General features: G+C 45.6%; 1 protein-coding gene across 1 annotated transcript; it reads right to left on the bottom strand.

Moving 5' to 3' along the window:
• Positions 1 to 827: 827 nt before the first annotated feature.
• CHST7 (carbohydrate sulfotransferase 7) lies at positions 828 to 2,288 on the bottom strand (the record flags this gene model as incomplete). Its single annotated transcript, XM_084258099.1, has 1 exon — positions 828 to 2,288. One exon carries the CDS (start codon positions 2,286 to 2,288, stop codon positions 828 to 830), a length of 1,461 nt encoding a protein of 486 aa, XP_084114225.1.
• Between the last annotated feature and the right edge of the window lie 17,498 nt (positions 2,289 to 19,786).

Genomic DNA, 19,786 nt, shown 5'->3' with positions numbered 1-19,786 from the left:
ATAAAATATGGTCACATATCCCACGCACGCCAGCCACCGGTGGGGAGCGGAGGTCGTGGTGCTGGGGGGGTGGGGGAGGGGACGGGAGGTTTGGGGAGGCACAGGAGCCAGGGGAAAGCAAAATATATTCGACCTCATTGCACCTAGAGGAAGACACAAACACGTACACAGAAACTGTTGCAGAGTGGTCTGGCTATGCCCCAAGGGGTGGTAACTCGGGAGGAAAGCCCCAGAGCCTGTGCATCAGAGAGACAGAGAAATATGAAACATATCAGGGGTAGGCAGGCTAAAAGTCAACAGCTTTCCACCAAACCTGGCCTTTGGCTTTCCCTTTGTCTGCAAACAGCATAAAACCTTTTCCCACAGACCAGATTGGCAAATTATCAACTTCAAATGGTGTCTGAAATCCTGCCCGTTTCTTGTCAAGTCCGAGTCTCAGGTTTTATGACTTTCAAACCTTCTCTACTCTCCTCCGACCTCGGGTGCGACTCTTCCCTCCCCCTGCGCCACCCTCCTTCTCAGCAGATGACCTTATGGCCTGCTTCATAGAGGGAACCGTGGAGTGCCAAGACGGGTTCCGCTGGCCATATTTAACTTCTCATGTCAACTACTTCCTCTGAGGAGGCAGGTGATAAACTGGAGATCTTGACGGTATCTCCCATATGCTACCCCAGCGGGGGTTTCCGACCTGGTGGGATGTGTTCTCACCGAGTGTGAGCTGGGCACGGCTTACCCCTCGCCTTGCAGGTTGGTCCCAACCACCCTTCCCTGAAGCAACCCTGCCTGGGACACTTTACCAGGATTTGCCCCAAGGGCACGGGTGGGGGCTACGTTGCGCCGTTGGCCTCGGTCTTCACCGGCATCTCTTCATCCCTGGGCAACTCAGTGTCTCCCTCTTCTCCGATTCGAGGGTAGCCTAGCAGACGCATGGCCGGGGCGCAGGCGGCCTCCACCTGGCGCACTTGCTCTTGGCTCAGGCGCTCGCGCCAGGCGTGCACAGCCTCGCGGGCATCGCGCGCGGACAGGTGGAAGGGCCGGTCTGCGCCGTAGGCTGTGCCGCGCGTCATGTTGAGCGCGAAGGCGTCGAGCGCGGCGAGTGCTCGCAGCCCAGCGAAGTGCAGCAGGCGGCGCAACTGTGCGCGCGGCTGCCGCACCAGGTCCTCGTAGTGCAGCCTCAAGTAGCGGCGCCGCAGCCAGGCTGGCGCACCGCGCGCGAACAGCAGGTCGCGCAGCCAGGCCTCGCAGATCACCTCGAGCGCGCCGGTCAGGAAGAAGTCGGCGCGTGGCGCGGCGGGCATTGCTCTGGACGGGCCCCCCGGGCGAGCGCCCACCCCTTGCGCCAGCAGCACGCGATGGAAGCGGTCGCCCCGCTGGCGGGTGCGCAGCACCTGGATGCTCTCGCGTAGCAGCCCCTGCCTGGACTTGAGGCGCGAGTTGTGCACTGCCCGCGGGTCGCGGAAAAGCTGCACCACCTTCAGGTTGAGGCCCGGGTCGCGCAGCAGGGGCACCAGCACGCCCAGGTCGAGGAGGCGCACGTCCTTGATGACCACCACCGGGTACTTGCGGCACTCGGCCTCCAGGGCGCGTAGTGCCACGGGTGGGCAGCTGCGCTCGCAGGCGGTATCCTCGATGAGGCCGACCTCTGCGCGGGCACGGGGCGCGCCGGGGCACAGCGGCGGGGAGCAGATGACCTTGTTGGTTCTCCAGCGAAAGAGAGCGGCCGTGGTGAGATTGGCCGAGTCCAGGGGGCGCGCCGCGGGGTCCCCGGGCGGCGCGTACAGCTGCAGCACGGAGAAATCGCAGCGGAAGAGCGAGCGGAGCATGTCGCGCAGCGCGCCCTGCAAGCTCTCCGCGTCGCCCGGATACAGCGCCTGCCACAGATGCCACATGGGTTCGTACAAGTAGAAGACGTCCGGGTGTTGGTTAAAGAGCTCGCCCAGGAACGAGGAGCCGGTGCGCCAGGTGGCGTGCACATAGATGTGCTGCTTTTCGTGAGACACCGCCTCCCTGACGGCGCCGCTGAGATTGCCCGGGGACCCGGGGGGCTGGCCCGCATCCCCCTCAGCGGCGGCCCGCGCCTCCGCGCTCTGCTCGCGCTCTCCCGCGGCCGCGGCCTCCAGGCTCCACACTCCTAGACTGTGTCCCAGGCCCGGGCAGTGTCCGGCGCCCTTGTCCGTGTCGCGGCCGCCGTCCAGCACCGAGGGGATGAGCAGCAGCACCAGCGTGTAGAGCACCAACAGCAGCGCGAACTTGCAGTACTCCCGGCGCCGCCGCCGCCGGCCCTTCATGGTTCACCGGGCCCCGCAGTTCCCAGAGCGGCTCGGGCGCCGGTCCTCTCCCCGTCCCCGGGAATCCCGCCCCGAGTCCTCGCCTCCGGCCTCTTCGGGCCCCTCTGAGCCGGGAGGAGCGGAGCCACTGGGCTGTGCATCCACAAGGGGAAACTTGGGAGGCGGTGGTGCTGCTGGCTGCGCCCCGGCCCTTTCTCGGCTCCGCGGCTGGAGAGCCGCCTATTGGCCGGCTAGGCAGCCGCCCGCCCCGCCTTCGCCCCGCAGCTTCTCCCCGCCTCTCCACCACTCGGGGTTCACCCACGGTTCTGCCAGATCTGGGTGGGGTAGCCAGGGGGTGGGGACGCCAGCTGAGGCGCACCGAGCCTGACCCCACCTTCCCCCCAGCCCCTCCGTCATGAAGTCCAGTGCTCACGAATTGTCTTCAGGCCAGGGAGGGGCTCGTGTGGACAGAACGTACCCAGTGACGGGACGTGGGCCCGGCCAGAGGACTCGACTGCCGCTCCTGTTTTATGAGTCCCCTGCCTGCCCATGTCCATCGTAGGCAGACTCCCCGCCTCTCCAGAACTGGGATCCGTTCTCGGTCCAAATCTACTCGTCCCTCTTCCCCCAGCCCATCCGTCCCGGGGTGGCTGTTATCCGTTTTGGACGGGGAACTGCACTAACATGAATACACACTATTGCACGTTGCAGGGGGTCCGGGGAGTTGGAGGCACCACTGACTGCATATGCGAGCTCATTCCATTCTTCGGTCTGCCCCTTGTTTTTAAGCGTCATGTTCTTTAGAGTTTTACCCCGCGTGGGTCATGCACATTTTGCAGACACCCCGAGAATCTGTTTGCTTTTTTGTAAAATGCACATCATTTTTAAAAAAAATTTATTTATTTATGCATACAAGAACTGAGGTACAGGCCAGAGGTGTGGCGGCTGTGTGTGTGTGTGTGTGTGTGTGTGTGAGAGAGAGAGAGAGAGAGAGAGAGAGAGAGAGAGAGAGAGAGAGAGAGAGAGAGAGAAGATTCACCAGAGACAGAGTGGGGAGCAGAACAGGCAGACTGACTGAAATACACTGCTGAGGGGAGCAGCAGGCGAGTCAGGAGAGGTCTGCTGTGCCATGTGGGTCACCTCCCTGGCCTGCCGGGATCGAATTCATGCTGCAGAGGCTGGGGATTGTTCTTTCCTTAACTACTGCGCCACCAGGGAGGCCCCTAAAATGGAGATAATATTTTTTTTAATTTTTTTTTAGATTTATTTATTTATTTATACAAGCACTGGGTACAGTCAGAAGCACGGGAGGGTGAGAGAATTCACCAGAGCCAGAGCAGGGAGCAGAGCAGGCAGAAGGACCGAAGTACACTGCTGAGGGGAGCAGCGGGCGGCAGGAGAGGTCTGCGCGCCATGCGGGACCCTCCTCTGGTGGCCGGGGAGCAGCCGGGGATCGAACCAGTGCTGCAGAGGCAGCGGGCAGCTTCGCAACCCAGCGCTCAACCTCTGCGCCACCGGGAAGGCCCTAAAATGGAGATAATATTGAGTGCTTCCACACATCCCGGTATTTTGAGATTTGGGGGTCATTAGTTTTCACAGCCCAGCCTATTCTGATACACATAAGCAAAAGACAATCAGCGATGGGATGGTGACGCTCCTCAGGAGCTCTGTTTCACAAGACCTGTAAGGAGGGCAGTGTACTCAAGGAAGAAAAAGTGGCACAAGGTTCAAGAGGCAGAGTTCCTGAAACCCAAAAGAGAACTTAAAATACAGGCAACAGGAGAATGAGCAAGGGAACGAGAATGTTTTGGAGGTTTTGTAAAGTTAATGGAAAATAGAAAGAAATCCCATCTCCACAGGGCAAAGTGTTCCAATTGGAAAAGTGAGAACATCTACAAAGATCTCCTTTAATCTTTTTCATCACAGAAACTACACCGCCTCTGAAATCACTAGCTCAGGCATCCTGCTTTCCGTCCACAATTCCTTCTTCTTCCAGCCACTGTGCTCCAGCTCACTGATCACTACCCCACTTTCTTCTCAGTTTCATAGTCTTCCACTTTCTTCTCTTTTCTCATATTCAACTAAGAGACCCCAGACCATAATGTTAATAACACGTCTACCAATAAATCTAAACTTCCTCGCCCCCTATCTGTTTATTACTCATTTTGCAAAATTTTCTTGAACCGTTTTTGGCCATTTCTGTGTGCCTGCAAACGCTGCTGCAAAAAGTTTCCCCATAAGGCAGATTGGCATCAAGATAAATTCATAATCATCAACCTCAAATATTCCTTGCAGCTTTAGCCTTTTCCTGTCAATGCCCAGTCTCAAACCCAATTATGACCATTTCAAATGTCCTCAGACCTCAGATATCCTTCTTGGCGCCATCCATAGTCTCAGGGATGATGTCACCCTCTGCTTCTTAGAGAAAGAGAAATCGTGTTAGACAGTCTCTCATTTTCCCACCCCCAGACCCACATACCACTTATCTTTGTACCCATCTTCCCCTTTGTGGCAAGGCTATTGTTTTGCATATCAATCTATCACTTTCACCTTCCCCATCTCCTTCCTTAGTTTTTCCTTTTTTGACCTCTCCTCTGAAGCAAGTAAGTGGCTCTGCGTGTGTGTGTGTGTGTGTGTGTGTGTGTGTGTTTAGGGGGGGAAGGCTATGGCTGGGCAGAATGCAAAAGGTCCCTGGTGTTTCCAAAAGCCTAAACTCCAGCAGTGGAGAGTGTGGTAGGTTTTTAAAAATAACCCCCCAGTTTTGGCCTCCTCTCCCCATGCCCTTTGGGAACACGTCCCACACTGATTCTGGGATGGCCTGGCGACTTGCATTGGCCCCAGGAGAGCGCAAACATGGCACAGCAGAGGCTTGAAGAAGCCTGTGGGGATTTCTCTCTGGGTGCTCTTGGGAACCCTGAGACCACCACGTGGGGAGGAAGCCTGGGCGGGGCCGCATGGAGGAGAGAGTAGACCATTTCTGTCACTGCGACCAACTAGCCGCCAGACAGACCACATTTCTTTTTTTTCACCCTTATTTATTTATTTTAAAGTTTATCTTTTTTTAAAATTTTTAAACAATATTTGCTTCCCCCCACCCCCTCAGGTGTAGTCCCCATAGAATTTCCCTCCCCAAGGTACCCGTGCACCATCACCTCAGTCCCCTGTGCTCCTCCCTCCATCCCTCTCACCCCTCTCCCTCCTCCTCCCCTGCAGGATGTCTCTGGTTTATAATTGCCTGTTTTTGCTTTGTTGTGGTTTGTACTGTTATTATTATTATTTTTTACACTGATGACTTATTTGGTTCCCCTATATTCCTGCTATAAGTGAAACCATCCAATATTTTTTCTTTTTCCTTCTGGCTTATTTCACTGAGCATAATTCCTTCTAGCTCCATCCATGTTGCTGCAAATGGCATGAGTTTATCCTTTTTGATTGCTGAGTAATATTCCACTGAGAGCCAGGTGCAAGATCTGGGGTGTGGGACCCTCCACAACAGCGGGCACTGAACAGGGTGACAGCCAGCATTTTGGATCTGATAGCTCTGGAACTGAGACCTAGAGTGCAGATTTCAGGGCATGGGATCCATACAGCTGCAGGCACAGCACCAGGAGACCACATTTCTAATAAGCTCCTGGGCACTGCTGGCGCTGCCAGTCTGAGAACCCTATTTTCTATACAAGGATGCTACACCCTCCCTCCCACCCCCAACTAAGTTCACCCAACCAGAAGAACCACCTAACTGATCCACAGAATTGTGAAAAATCACAGATGTGGGGTGGAAGGTACTAAGTCTGGGAGGTTTGCTGTGCAGGAAAATCTAGCTGATGTAGAGACGAGAGACTGATGCTTAGAAGAAGTCCCCCATCGTCCCTTAGGTTGGGGTGGGTGAGAGAGACAGAGAAGTCTCTGGATTCCACAGCAGAGAGCACCTGAGGCCTGCTATCTGGCAATGAGTCAGGGGAGCACAGCACCCACAGTGAGGCTTGGGTATGGACTGTCCCCGAGTCATGCCGGGCCTCAGGCACAGCTTGCAGGCAGCAGAAGGGCCAGCGGGAGTGGCAGGGACATCTCCTAGACAACCGTGTGGGCCAAAACCCCAGTGATCTTTCTGGCTTCAATACATCGAGGCAAGCAAAACTAAGTGCGTTTATTAGAGAATTAAGACTGAGGACTCCAGTCCAGGGAGCCTCCACATAGCCCTGGGAAAGCTGCCCGAATTTAGTTTCTTAGTGAGACTACATTCAGCTGGTGCGCTCTCAAGTTTGCAAAACGTTTCAAGTACTTCTGCAAAGAAAATCCAAGTAGGGGTCTGGTTAATGTATCTATCTGATGTTGTTTATGCATCGAGGAAAACAAAACAGGTCGTTAAAATTTGCCCTATCTATTGAGAACCTTATCTTCTGGGAACTGGGAATTTTGGCAATGTCGCAAATCTTGGCATTCACATGCTTTGAAGTTACTAATTTGTCTGGAGACAGCAGTTTCCAGAAATGTTGCTTTTTTCACAAAGGCGACATTTTTTTTTTCCTTCTCCGCACCGCCTCTTGTCAGGACCAAACCAGTTAGCTAGCTGGCTTCCGCCTCTTACTTAGGAGCAGGCACATGGGTACCCACTGAATCATTAGCTTTAACAACCCTGAGACCCCAAATCAATAGTAAGGCTCTGGGAGGGGAGAAACCCCAGGAATTACCAAGGTAAAGTGTCCACCACCCCAGCAGAGAGCGCAATCAGAAATAGTTTGTTTTTTTTTAAATAAAATGATTTTTATCACATTTAAGTTGGTGGACTTGCTACCTCATTTTTTCTTTCACTATGATAGATTAAACCCCAGCTCCCCCTACCAATCACCATTTTTCCTTCCTGTTAGTTCTACCACACCCCTCAACCACGTTGTTTCCACTAACGTAAGAATTGAACATAGTTAAGTGTCTCTCCTCGTTCTCCATGTTTTAAAAGAAGTCCTACTAAGTCACATCTCCTATGGAAATCAGAAGGCGCCCCCTCCAGAGAGAGAAATTGCAAAAAGGAGGCTGACTGCATTTGAACAAGCACCCCTTCCTTCAGGCCACAGCCTCAGGCCAAATTTTCCATCTCCAAAGGAGACTGGCTGGGGGCCAGCCTGCACTTGCTCCCTTCAGTAAGCCCCCAAGCCACACCCTTGTCCTGCTGCCACTTGTTTAGCCCAACTCTTGTAGAGTTGTCTATACTTGTTCACTCCCTGCTCTCATGCCCTTCTCATCCCTCAGCACATGCCAGTCTGGATTCCGCCCACCTATTGCTACATAAAAAGCTCTTTCTAAGCACAACTCTGGCTATGGCTTCCTGGTTATTGGATTTAGAATACATGTTCAAATCTCACTTTATTTCACCTTTCCATAGCACTTAATGCTGTTGATAGCTCTTGTCTTCAAACTCTTCTTTCAGCTTGGTTCTCTTATTTCATAGCTGCAACTTCAGAGCACATTTGGGAGACTGCTCTGTAAAACAGTGATCCTAACAGTAACTTCCCTGCAGAGTTATTGTTGGAATTAAATTATATATATATATATAAAGTTTAATTATATATATAATTGTGTGTATATATGTATACATACATATATATATACACATATATACATACATACACACACATATATGCATATATACATATATATACAAACACACAACAAGTGCATGATGACTTGGAGTAATTGTCAAGTCTGAGCAGTTACTGTCATTGCTGTTGTAGGAAGCTTCATCCTCCTCTGCCTGGTCAATTAGTGTGAGGATGTTAGAATCCTCCAGACTCTGGCCTATGTCCTTTTTCTTCTCACTCTATAGTCTCTTCAAATAACCCAGATCGATGTTTCTGATACTTCTCCTTGGAACTCCAGGCCCAGAAATCCTAGAAATCTCTACTTGAATTATATACTATAGATTCTTATTTGTGGAGTTCTCATTAGCATTATTTTTTTCAATTTTTTCAACCAAGGCAACATTGGTTTACAGCACTGTATATGATTTAGTGGTATAGGATCACACCCTTCAGGTATGTGTTACCATAACACACCCACCGCCAGGGCACCATAGTCCTCCACTGTGCTCCTCTCCACTTTGTTATCTCCCCTCCAGCACCTCTCTGGTGGTCTCAGTTCTACAGATTTCTAGGGTTTGTTATTGGTTTGGTTTAATCTGACCCTTTCATTTGTTTCTCTATATTCCACATGTGACACCATCTTGTATTGTCTGTCTCCTTCTGACTTATTTCACTGAGCATAATCCCCTCCAATTCCATTCATGTTGTGTGGCAAATGGAAGGTTTATCTTTTTTATAGCTGAGTAGTATTCCATTTGTATATGTACCACATCTTCCTAATCCACTCAGCTGTCTTTGGGCATGTAGGTTGTCTCATAACTTGGCTATTATAAATAGTTCATTAGTATTTTTTTTAAGATCCATTTATTTATTCACACAAGCACTGGGCACAGTCAGAAGCGTGGGAGGGTGAGAGAATTCACCAGAGCCAGAGCGGGGAGCAGAACAGGCAGAAGGACTGAAGCACACAGCTGAGGGGAGCAGCGGGTGGCAGGAGAGGTCTGCGCGCCATGCGGGACCCTCGCCTGGCAGCCGGTGACTGAACTGGCGCTGCAGAGGCTGCGGGCAGCCTCGCAACCCAGCGTTCAACCGCCGCGCCACCCGGGAGGCCGAGTATTATTTTTTAATTCCATTATTTCATTTAAAAAATTTCTCTTCCTCCCAAGAATTGTTTAATAGAAGATATTTTAATTTCCTAGAATTTCTGGTTTTATTGCATTGTGATCAGAGAATGTTGTTTATGATAGTTATATTTTATGGAACTTGCCGATATTCTCTTTGTAAATCAATACATGATCAGTGTCTATGATGTTTGAAGTATGCTTGAGGAGTATTCTCAATTACCATGATGTAAGGTTTGATATATCCATAATTACGCACCATATTAATTGGCCATTTCGGTTATCTATGTTCTTATTTACTTTTTTCCACTTGCTCTGTCTTGTATGAAAGTGGCTCGCTAAAAGCTTCTTGTCATCAGTGAGTTTATATCACTTTCTCCTTGCATCTTCTGTATTTTTTTGCATTATAAAGGGGTTGCTGTGGTTACATTTTTTTAAAATGTTTAAAGATTTATTTATTTATGTATACAAGAACTGAGGTACAGGCCAGAGGTGTGGGGGTGAGAGGATTTACCAGAGACAGAGTGGGGCGCAGAACTGGCAGATCTACTGAAATACACCACTGAGGGGAGCAGCAGGTGAATAAGGAGAGGTCTGCTGCACCATGTTGGTAGCTCCCTGTCTAGGGATCAATCTCGTGCTGCAGTGGCTGGGGATAGCTTCATAGGTTGCATCTTAACCCCTTGCACCATCAGTGAGGCCCTGTGGTTACTCTTTAAAGAGTGTGATGGATAGAATTAGGAAAAACTCAGGTCCCCATTTTGGGTCACTTTCTACTTCAGCTTCTGGGAGTGCTTTTGGCAAATAGCTCTCAGCTCCCTTTGGGCTGACTGAGCTGAAGAGATCTGCCTTGTTCAAAGTCAGGCCTCCAGGGTGGCCACATGCAATGGCTGCCAAGGTAGGATTCTGAGACCCAGCCTTCTCTCCTCAACTTCAGACAGCTCTAAATGGCCATGCCAGCCTCAGAGCTCCTCACAGCATCAAGTGAGGCATCCAGTGAAACTGTGTCACAAGTCCACCTTTCTTTTCCCAGTCCTGCTTCCTTCCCATCACTTGCCTTCCACAGGTGTTGATCCTAAGAGCAGTTCTCAAAACTACTGCCAGCGTTTTTCCTGGTCCCTTATTTAGGTCCCTTATTTAGGTTCTAAATTCCTGCTATGAGTGAGACCATCCGGTATTTTTCTTTTTCTTTCTGGCTTATTTCGCTGAGCATGATCCCTTCCAGCTCCATCCATGTTGCTGCAAATTGCATGAGTTTATCTTTTTTGATTGCTGAGTAATATTCTATTGTGTATATGTACCACATCTTCTTGATCCAGTCATCGAATTATAATAAAGTAAAAATCAAAATCAACTAGCAACTATAAACCAGAGACACACTACAGGGTGGGAGGAGGGAGTAGGATCAAAACAAGGGGGGTGGGAATTGTATGGGGACTATAACCAAGATGAAAATGCATACATTGTGCAAAAATGAAAAAATGATGTAAAAAATGTATAAAATAAAAAAAAAAAAACTACTGCAGAGTAATATCTGTTTCAGAGTCTGCCAGGTGACAGGCTACATAGAGAGTCCAATAAACTAATGATACATAGAGTTTTCACAGCATTGACCCCACATTACTACCTTTAGCAGGTGCTTAAGCCAATGCTTAACCCCTAGAGCAGCTGTCCCCTATGAACTATGTTACTCTTGCCAAAAACCATGGCAAAGAGTGTCTGTTTGCACTATGTTCTAGAGAATATCTTTTTCCCTCACACTATAACAAAGACCAGTGCACCTGTTAACAAAGACCAGTGCACCTGTTTTCTGACGATGGTGAGGAAATCCTCATTATTTTTTTTTTCTTACACCAAAGGCAGCACCCTCAATCATGTGGGACTCCTTGAAAAGACAGGGGGCTAAAACTCTGAGAAAACATCATCTTTCTAGCAGTACCTAAGAACCAGCCAGGGTGGCAGAAATCCCAGCGAGAAAAGAGCTAGAGAACCCAATTTCCTCATTCTGTTTATAAAGTCATAGGTTCATCTCCAAGCTTTACACACAAAAAACATCAAAAATGCATGGCAAAAACTTTATAGCCGGAACTGATATTGGAGCCACTACCCACAAAAGACAAGACATACTTCCTCTGGAGGCTGTAGGGGGTATCCTTTCTTTTGTCTCGTCTAGCTTGAGAGGCTGTTGACATTTCTTGACTTGTGGCTATCACTCCCTTTGCTCTGTCTTCATATTGCCAACGTGTGTGTGTGTGTTTGTGTGTGTGTGTGTGTGTGATCTCCCTCTTCCTTCTGCATATCAGATGCACGTGATGTCATTTAAGGCTCACCCAGATAATCCAGGATAATCTCATCTCAAGATCCTTAATTTAATTACATCTATAAATACTTTACAACATAAAGTAACACTTACAGGTCCAGGGATCAGGACACATATATCTTTAGGGGCCATTATTCTGCCTCCCAAAAGTACCACTTGCAATAGCAACAAAAAAAATTATACTTAGATGTAAATTTAGCAAATATGTACTGAATCTCTGTGCTGAGAACTATAATATGATGAAAGAAATCAAAGAGAGCTAAGAGAATGGAAATATATACTCTAATTATGAATTGGAAAGCTCAGTATTTTTTAAGTAATTTATTTATGCATACAAGAGCTGGGGTGCAGGCTGGAGATGTGGGGATGAGAGGATCCACCAGAGACAGAGTGAGGAGCAGAACAGGCAGATTGACTGAAATACACTGCTGAGGGAGCAGTGGGTGAGACAGGAGAGGTCTGCTGCGCCATGTAGGTTAGCTCCCTGGCTGGAGATTGAACTCGTGCTGCAGTGGCTGCTGATAGCTTCATAGTACTGCGTCTTAACCCCTTGTGCCACTAGGGAGGCCCCTGGAAAGCTCAGTATTAAGATGTCATTTCTCTGAAAATCTATCTAACGGTTCAACATAATCCCAACCCAAATCCCAGCAAAATTCTTTATAGATATCAGCAAGGTGATTCTAAAATTTATTTGGAAAGGCAAAGGAAATCAGAGTATTCCAAATTTCAAAAAAAATATTAAAAAAAAAATTGTGCCCTGGTGTTAGGTAAAGAATTCAAAATCACAGTACTTAATTTTGAGACTTACTATAAAGCTATGGCAATCAAAACAATGTGGTATTGGTGAAATGATAGACAAATAGATCAATGTAAGAGAACCCAGAAATTGACTCACACAAATATGATCAACAGATTTTTTTTATTGAAGTTACAAAGGCAATTTAATGAAAAGATGACCTCCTCAACAAATGATACTGGAACAATTGGACATCTTCTTAAAAAATTCACACAAAATCAATCATGACCTAAAAGTAAGATATAAAGTTTTTAGATTAAAATATTTGTAGCCTGGGGTTAGGCAAAGAATCCTTAGCTATGACATGAAAAGCACTATATATAACTGAAAAAAACTGATTAATTGGACTTCATGAAATGTAAAAATCTTTGCTCAGTAAAGATGTTATTAAAAAGATAAAAACATGGCCTCCCTGGTGGCCTAGGTGTTAAGTTTCAGCGCTATCACTGCTATGGCCTGGCCTCAGTTTGATCCCTGGCAAGGGAGCTGACCCACATGGTGCAGCAGACCTCTCCTGTCTCACCCGCTGCTCCCTTCAACAGTGTATTTCAGTAAATCTGCCTGTTCTGCTCCCCACTCTGTCTCTGATGAATCCTCTCACCTTCCCTCACCTCTGGTCTACACTCCAGTTCTTCTATACACCCCCCCACACACACACACAAAGATAAAAACATAAGTTATACACCAGGAGAAACTATTTATAAACAACATCTAACAAAGGATGTAGACTCAGAATACACAAAGACCTCTCAAAAATCAACAAGGAAACAAACAACTCAATATGAAAATGGGCAAGATTTGAATAGACACTGCACCAAAGAAGTTATGTCACTGCACTGCCTATACAAAATGCTCAATAGGGCCTCCCTGCTGGTGCAAGGGGTTAAGATGCAACCTATGAAGCTATCAGCAGCCACTGCAGCATGAGTTCGATCCCCGACCAGGGAGCAACCCACATGGCGCAGCAGACCTCTCCTGTCTCGTCCGCTGCTCCCCTAAGCAGTGTATTTCAGTCGATCTTCCTGTTCTGTTCCCCACTCTGTCTCTGGTGCTTCCTCTCACCCCCACACCTCTGGCCTGTACCCCAGTTCTTGTATGCATAAATGAAAATAAATCTTTAAAAAAAAACAAAAATACCCCAAAATGCTCAATAGTAAAATACATTGGTAAAATACAAACAAAACACACAAGGATACACCGCTGAACATCTATCAGACTGACTTTAAAAATCTGTCAAACCATTCACGGGAAATCATACATTGTACAAAAATGAAGGATGATGTAATAAATAAATATACATATATAATATATATATTAACAGATATATATTATATAAATTATATTATATAAATAATATATATAATATAATAGATTAGATTATAAATTAGATTATATATAATCTGTTTAACCAACTACTGGCAAAGTTGTAATGCAAAACAGAACACTTGAACACTGCTGGTGGGACTGCAAAAATGGTTGGGGCACTTTGGAAAAACAGTTTGGTTTTCTTACAAAATTAAATAATACATTTACTACATGATCCATCAATTCCACGCTCACATATTTATTACCCCAAAGAAATGAAAATCGATGTTCAAACAGTCTTACACACAGATGTTTATAGCCGCTTTCCCCTGCCTATTTCCACTATTCACTCCGCACACCACCCTATTTATCCATTTTTTATAATTGCTAAAAATTGGAAACCACCTACATGCCATTTAATTGGTGAATAGAGAAACAAAACTGTGGCTAGCTATGCAATGAAATGCTACTCAGCACTAAAAAGGGAACATGGGTGATACACATAACACGAATAAAGGTCAAATGCATTATTCTGTGTGAAAGAAGTCAGGGTCAAAGAGTACATTGTGTATGAGTCCATTTACATGGCATTCTGGAATCTGCATAAGTAAATTGAGAGAACAGATTAGTCATTATTTGGGATTAAGGATAGAATTGAGGAACTGACTATAAAGGCACTTCCATAGGGAGTTTTTTGGGGGAGGGATAATAACTATTTTCTATCTTGACTATGGTGGTAATTACATGACTTGGTGCATTTGTTAAAATGCATAGAACGATATACCAAAAAGAGTGGATTCTACATAGGTCAATTAAAAAATAAAATGAAATAAAATAAATCCAGAGATTGCTGGCCCTGCTTCCTTCAATTACTAAACTGTCCTGAGTTTTTGAGTTCAAACGGATGAAAATATGGACATGGCGTTGCATGAGACCCATGTCTAAGCTCTGAGTTCACTCATTACAGGTTCATCTCTGATAAATCAGACTCTGAGATGGAGATTAGTATGCCCTGTTGAAGGGAAGGGATGGATGCAGGAGTGGGCGGTGTGAGAAGCTGGGCTGGACTAGGAGCCCAACAACAGTTAGCCTACTCCAGAGTTTCTTTGAAGATGGAATGGCCATTCAGAGAGTCCCAAGTTGAAGGGGATGAGCCCCATGTCATTCAGTTTTTAGATGTAGGTTGAGCCAGGTAAGGATGTGACTGGATGAGGAACTTCTCTTCAGTCAAGACCATGCCTGAGGAAGACTGGCCACTCAGGGCTTTCTGTGGGAACTACTCCCAGCAGCCGGAGAGCATTTTTTTATTCCTGAAGCAGAATTTGGACAGCATCCCAGAACTCCCTGCCTTCTTCCAAGCAGGAGATATTTCAATTATCTTTTTTTTTAAAAAAGGACTTATTTATTTATGCAAAGAAGAACTGGGGTACAGGCCAGAGGTGCAGGGGGAGGGGGTGAGAGGATTCACCAGAGACAGAGTGGAGAGCAGAACAGGTGGATCTACTGAAATACACTGCTGAGGGGAGCAGTGTGTGTGACAGGAGCGGTCTGCTGTGCCATGTGGGTCAGCTCCCTGGCTGGCCGGGATGGAAATCGTGCTGCAGAGGCTGCTGATATTTTCATAGTGCTGTGCTTAACCCCCTGCACCACCAGGGAGTCCCACAATTATCTTTACTACCTCCTCAAAACAACAAACGAGGGCAGAAACTGTTGACATACAATTACAATTTGCTTACCAGGTTCCTGTATATTTTCTATTAGAAATATAAATCAACAAATGTATTTTGTGGCAAAGAGTGACTTCTAAGAGGAATTTTTCCAATTCTACATATTTTTCTTCCTTATAACATGTATAATTTATCTTGTGAGAAGGAAAACATATAATTTTAATGGACTTTACTTAGTTAAGCTTGTTAATTTCAACCTTTGTTTCTCAACAGAAGGGTCAGGGCATCTTTCATAATACCCTCACATCTTCACATCCTTAAAGATGTAGACTTCCAAGCTTCCAAGTTCAGGTCAAACTGAAGCAGGGGTTATTCTAGAAAGAATTTTACGATATCACTGTATGCCCCTCCACCTTCCACCAATATAGAGGTTGCATTATAAGAGAAGTTATCATCTTTCTTCAACAAGACTTCATTCCCTGTGGCTCCCTTGCAACTTCTCAAGCGGCTCCTCCTTCATTCTTTTTGATTGCCTTCTAACCTAAAATATTGGGAAACCCAATGCTCCATCCCCGGTCACCTTTCCTCATTGTACTCAACAGCCTGAGACTTTCATGTCCTCTCCTGCAAGTTTACATTGTTCATGCAAATATCATTTCCAGATTTCTCTCCTGAATTGCAGTTGGTGTCCTATTTCCACTCAGCACCATTACTAATATGGCCTCCCATGCAACTCAAGTTCACTTCATCCCATATCAAATCCTCTAAAGCTATAAATCTGCTGTTCCTCATGAACTTCCTGCTTTGAATAATGCTCTCAGCACACACCAAGATGCCAGATGCAGAAACCTCAGTTATCTTCATGCATGCCTTCTTGGAGGCACCGTGTCTGGTCATTCATCCTAGACCATAATATCCACCACGGGACTGTCCATTAAATATGCCTTCATCATGACCCCTGGCCCATGTGAGATGCTACCACTTTTCAATCCACACTGGGTTTCTCATCGCTAGTTTTGTGTGATCCATCATTTTTTCTTTTTAATAGATTTATTTATTTATGCATACAAGAGCTGGGGTACAGGCCAGAGGTGCAGGGGGTGAGAGGACTCACCAGAGACAGAGTGGGGAGCAGAACAGGAAGACTGACTGAAATACACTGCTGAGGGGAGCAGCAGGTGAGTCAGGAGAGGTCTGCTGTGCCATGTGGGCAGCTCCCTGGCCGCCGGGGATCGAACTCGTGCTGCAGTGGCTGTGGACAGCTTCATAGGTTGCATCTTAACCCCCTGCACCACCAGGTAGGTCCGATCCATCATTTCTTAATTGATCTCACTGCTCCCATCCTCCTCCACACCTGTAGAAGACAGCACTTTGAAACGCACACAGTGCCTTCTAATGCTTTCAGACTGTACCCAACTTGCCTTTACAGTCTCACTTCCTCTTCCTCCTTTATCCTTCAGCTCTGTTGGTGTACACTGTGTTTTATGACATGGGTTCTAGTCAGAATCTTTTAGGTTCCATAAAAATTCAAAATAATAGACCAATTACAAGCAGCGAAATTGAGGCAGTAATCAAAGGACTCCCCAAAAACAAAAGCCCAGGCCCAGACAGCTTCACAAATGAATTTTACCAAACTTTCAGTAGTGAATTAGTGTCTATCTTACACAAACTCTTTCAAAAAATTGAAAAAGAAGGAATACTACCAAATATGTTCTATGAAGCCAACAGTACTCTTATACCAAAACCAAAGAAAGCAGCACAAAAAAAGAAAATTACAGGCCAATCTCCCTAATGAACACTGATGCAAAAATCCTCAACAAAATCCTTGCCAACAGAATCCAACAATGCATCAAAGAGATAGTACACCACGATCAATTGGGATTCATTCCAGGGGAACAAGGATGGTTCAACATACGAAAATCGATAAGTGTAATCCAACATGTCAACAAAAAGAAAAATAAAAACCATATGATCATATCAATAGATGCTGAGAAAGCATTCGACAAAGTCCAACATCCATTTATGATGAAGGCCCTTGAAATTCTCAGGATAGAAGGAACATACCTTAACATGATAAAAGCCATATACGACAAACCTACTGCCAACATTATTCTCAATGGCGAAAAGCTGGAGGCCTTTCCTTTAAAATCAGGAACAAGACAAGGATGTCCTCTCTCACCACAACTCTTCAATATAATACTGGAAATCCTAGCCAGGGCAATAAGACAAGAGAAAGACATACAAGGAATCCAAATAGGGAAAGAAGAAGTAAAACTATCACTATTTGCAGATGATATGGTAATATACATAGAGAATCCTAAAAACTCCACAGAAAAATAATCAAACAGGTCAGTAAAGTAGCAGGATACAAAATCAACACACAAAAATCAGTAGCCTTCCTATATACAAACAATCCATCGGAAGAAGAAGAAATCAAGAAAACCATCCCTTTTATAATTGAAACCAAAAAATCAAATACTTGGGAATAAACCTAACAAAAGAGGTGAAAGACCTATACAAAGAAAATTATAAAACACTGTTAAAAGAAATTGAAGAAGACACAAAGAAATGGAAAGACATCCCCTGCTCATGGATTGAAAGAATCAACATTATTAAAATGGCCATCCTCCCAAATGCAATATACAGATTCAATGCTATTCCAATAAAAATCCCAATGACATTCTTCAAAGAAATAGAACAAATACTGATGAAATTCATATGGAATCACAAAAAACCACAAATAGCCAAAGCCCTACTGATGAAAACAAAGGAGAAAGGAGGTATCACACTTCCAAACTTCAAGCTATACTACAAAGCCATAATAATTAAAACAGTTTGGTATTGGAACCATAGCAGACACACAGATCAATGGATCCAAATAGAGAGCCCAGAAATAAAGCCACAATTATATGAATGACTAACCTTTGACAAAGGAACAAAGAATATGCAATGGAACATGGACAGTTTGTTCAATAAATGGTGCTGAGAAAACTGGACCTCCACATGCAAAAAAATGAAACTAGACCACTACCTCTCGCCGTGCACAAAAATCAACTCAAAATGGATAAAAGAACTGGACATAAGACCTGAAGCCATAAAATATATAGAAGAAAATATAGGTAAAACACTACAAGCCATACATCTCAAAAACATCTTTAAAGACTCATCACCCAAAGCAGTGATAGTGAAGGCAAAGATAAACACCTGTGATTACATCAAACTGAAAAGTTTCTGTACAGCCAAAGAGACATTAACCAAAACAGAGAGACACCCCACTGATTGGGAAAAAATCTTTGCACTCCATTCAACTGATAAGGGACTGATCACAAATATATACAAAGAAATCACAGGGCTCAACAAAAACAAAATAAACAATCCAGTTAGAAATGGGCAGAAGACCTCAAAAGATATTTCTCCAAAGAGGAAATGCAAATGGCCAACAGGCATATGAAAAAATGTTCAACATCCCTTATCATCAGGGAAATGCAAATCAAAACCACACTGAGATACTACCTTGCACCAGTAAGAATGGCACATATCAAAAAAACAAGCAACAACAAATGTTGGCGAGGATGCGGTGAAAAAGGAACTCTCCTACATTGCTGGTGGTAGTGCAAACTGATCCAACCACTGTGGAAAGCTGTCTGGAGCTTCCTCAGCCTACCAAAAATGGAGCTACCATACTATCTGGCAATTCCACTACTAGGGATCTACCCAAAGGACACAAAAAACAGTGATTCAAAAGAGCACCTGTACACCTATGTTTATTGCAGCCCTATTTACAATAGGTAAAACCTGGAAACAACCCAAATGCCCAAAAATAGATGACTGGATGAAGAAGATGTGGTATATATACACAATGGAATACTCTTCAGCAATCAAAAAAGACAAACTCATGCCATTCGCAGCAACATGGATGGAGCTAGAAGGAATTATGCTCAGTGAAATAAGCTAGAAGGAAAAAGGAAAATATCAGATGGTTTTACTTATAGCAGGAATATAGGGGGACCAAATAAGACAAGAGTGTAAAAAAAATAACAGTACAAACCACAACAAAGCAAAAACAGACAATTATAAACCAGAGACATCCTGCAGGGGAGCAGGAGGGAGAGGGGTGAGAGGGATGGAGGGAGGAGCACAGGGGACTGTGGTGATGGTGCATGGGTGCCTTGGGGAAGAAAATTCTATGGGGACTCAATCTGAGGGGGTGGGGGAAGCAAATATTGTCTAAAAAATGTAAAAAAGTTGATAAATGTTAAAATAAAAAAAATTTTTAAAATTCAATATAGTTTGATGCTTCTAAATCTGAGCCCAAGTTGTTCCCCCATGCCTGAAATGCCCTTTGCCCACATCTCAATCTATAAAATCCCATTCAGATTTGAAGGCCACATATAAAGTTCCCACAACAGAATGAATTATTATTTTCTGAGTTCCCATATAATCTTGTTCATCTCTGCATTAAAATACCTCATATACTGCTTGGGGGCGGAGCAACATGGCGGCGAGGAGACGCTGCGAGTAAGATCTCCCATTAAAAAAAGTTAATAGGGAGGAAAAGCGGCAGGTCCCAGTGAGAACTGGGACACGGAAGATAAACGGACGACTCCAGCAAACTGCCCAAAGAAGAAAGTTGCCATAAAAGAGGACCAGAAGGGAGGGAAGCGAAGAACCCTGCTCCCCTCCCCCGCCCACAGAGGCGGCACGCTCCGACCGGCAGAGAGGAGGAAAACAACA

Source organism: Talpa europaea (assembly GCF_964194135.1).
Source record: "Talpa europaea genome assembly, chromosome: X".
NCBI classification, from domain to species: domain Eukaryota; kingdom Metazoa; phylum Chordata; class Mammalia; order Eulipotyphla; family Talpidae; genus Talpa; species Talpa europaea.
This window is presented reverse-complemented; position numbering and strand designations above follow the sequence as displayed.